General features: G+C 41.8%; 1 protein-coding gene across 1 annotated transcript in view; it reads right to left on the bottom strand.

Moving 5' to 3' along the window:
* shank3a (SH3 and multiple ankyrin repeat domains 3a) overlaps nucleotides 1-2,500 on the bottom strand; it is a 157,752-nt gene that overhangs the window by 24,954 nt on the left and 130,298 nt on the right. Inside the window, 1 exon segment of the mRNA XM_030789868.1 lies at nucleotides 1,010-1,092. Within this exon segment, the coding sequence (XP_030645728.1) occupies nucleotides 1,010-1,092 (83 nt within the window).

Below are 2,500 nucleotides of genomic sequence, written 5' to 3'. Positions count from 1 at the left end.
TGTCGTGTAAAGTTTCAGTGTAAATGCGACTTGAGTTGAAGGTTCTGTCATGTAAAGTTTCAGTGTAAATGCGACTTGAGTTGAAGGTTCTGTCGTGTAAAGTTTCAGTGTAAATGCGACTCGAGTTGAAGGTTCTGTCGTGTAAAGTTTCAGTGTAAATGGCGTTCATCCTGAGGTGTCCAGTGACACTCTAAATGACTGTGATGTAGAGTTATGATTTTGGTGGTGATGTTGGTGATGCAGTATAAAAGTGTGAAGTAAATTACTTTAATGTAAAAGAGTAGAGTGATGTCGTAAATGTCACTGGTGTGTCGCTGTAAGGTAAAAGTGTGTAATGTGTAATATAAAGTTGTGTGATATGCTGTGATGTAAGTTACATTAATGTAAAGGTATACAGTGACCCTGCAAATGGCTTTAATGTGAAACCGTAATCTACATGATTTTAAAGGTTACGGTTAAAAAAAAAGTCACGGTATAGCTTAATTCTGCAAATGTCTGCTGTGTAAAGCCCTGGTGTAAAATGACACAAATGTAAAGTCGTGTAGTGATTCAGTATATTCAGTACATACATATATGTATAACATGGTTTTAAGTGTAAATGTAAAGTAGTGTAGTGATTCAGTATATTCAGTATATACATATGTGTATAACATGGTTTTAAGTGTAAAGGTGCAGTCTGTGGTACAAAGCTGTGTTGTAAAGTTGTAAAAACCTTAATGAGTGTAGTGATGTCTTCTGTAAAGTTGTAAAGCCCTTAATGAGTGTAGTGATGTCTGCTGTAAAGTTGTGATCTCACTGTAAGGAAAAGTGCTGTGCATACACCCGAGACGTCAGCGCCTGTAGAATGCATCTCAGTAACATACAGCAAAGAGCTATACATGTGATCTATTATCTGCATGTGGAAATGTGAGATGAGGGATATAAATGAGTATTGTATGTATGAGGGCAGTAAATGGTCAGTAAAAGACAGCATGTAAAGCAGTGTCTGTGAACATGAACATGCTCTTACCTTTGGCTCCTCGCAGGACAAAGCCGAAACCCTCGTTCTCTTTCTTCTGCAGCATGGCATTCTTCTCCTCTATGATGTAATCACTGGGCAGGAGAGAGAACAGGACACCCAGCTCAGAGTGCAGAACTGTGCCCACGGCAGAGCAGCTCACATGGGCACAGAGGGCGGGGGTACAGCGGGCACTCTCTGGGGACATCCACATCACCGCCACCACCACTGCAGACCAACACACCCTGACACCCACCTCTCTCTCTCTCTCTCTCTCTCTCTCTCTCTCTCTCTCTCTCCCCCCCTCTATCTCCCTCTCTCCCTCTCTCTCTCCCCCTCTCTCTCTCTCTCTTTCTCCCCAACCAATCAGGGTAAAAGCTGGGGAGAAGTGAGGATGGATAATGAGTGGAGATGAGGGGGGAGAGAAAAGTGCTCAGGTGGGAAGTTTTATCCGGCAGCAGTTTCTATCCAGACCAGTTAAACTGCATTAGGAGATTGGACAAGATGCTAATGGTCTCCCTTTCATGCTACTGAAAGAAAAGCGAAAAGAGCGTTCATCTCTCTCTCTCTTCCTCCGTCTCTATCTATCTATCTATCTATCTATCTATCTATCTATCTATCTGTCTATCTATCTATCTGTCTGTCTGTCTGTCTATCCATCTATCTATCTGTCTATCTGTCTATCTATCTATCTATCTATCTATCTATCCATCTATTTACCTATCTATCTATCTCTCTTTCTGACTCTAACAGAAATAAAGGAGAGGATGATGACAGAAGCCTCTCAGTACCAAGAGAAAGAGAGAAAGAAAGAGAGAGAGAGAGTGAGAGAGAGAGAGAGAGAGAGAGAGAGAGAGAGAGCGAGAGAGAAAGAATCACAACGGTGGTCTCCCCCTCCCACTCCACACACACAGCCCACCCCTTAAACTCCAATGGTAACCATCTGTTGGGTTGTGGAGAGAAAACTATGGTTGGATTCACCATCTTAAACAGCATGACTGTGAACAGACTGTATGAGCAAGGCCTTCCACATCAGGCTATGACCAACCACCACACAACAACAATAACAACAACAACAACAACAACAACAACAACGACAACAATGTACATCTCAACACTCTACCTAAAATCCAGATATTTCATTTCTGATTTATAATAAAAATTATTATTATTATTATTATTGTTGTTGTTGTTGTTATTGTTGTTGTTGTTTTCTACTTCTGCTGCTCCTTCTTCTTTTGAGTTCTTCTTGTTCTTGTTCTTGGTCTTGTTCTCGCTGTCGTAAAAATCATGTGCTGATTTGGGAATTTTTATGCGACTAACACAGAGACTGTCGCGGGCAACTGACAGAATGTCTCCTCTCTCTCTCTCTCATTCTTTGCTCTCTGTCTCTTTTACACACACACACACACACACACACGCACGCACACACGCACGCACACGCCCCTGAGGATTTTAATCAGTGATATATGAGGACTGACACACACATAATTGGGCGGTGAA

Source organism: Chanos chanos, chromosome 13, assembly GCF_902362185.1.
Source record: "Chanos chanos chromosome 13, fChaCha1.1, whole genome shotgun sequence".
NCBI lineage: Eukaryota > Metazoa > Chordata > Actinopteri > Gonorynchiformes > Chanidae > Chanos > Chanos chanos.
Note: the sequence above shows the minus strand (reverse complement) of the source record. Positions and strands in the feature narration are given on the sequence as shown.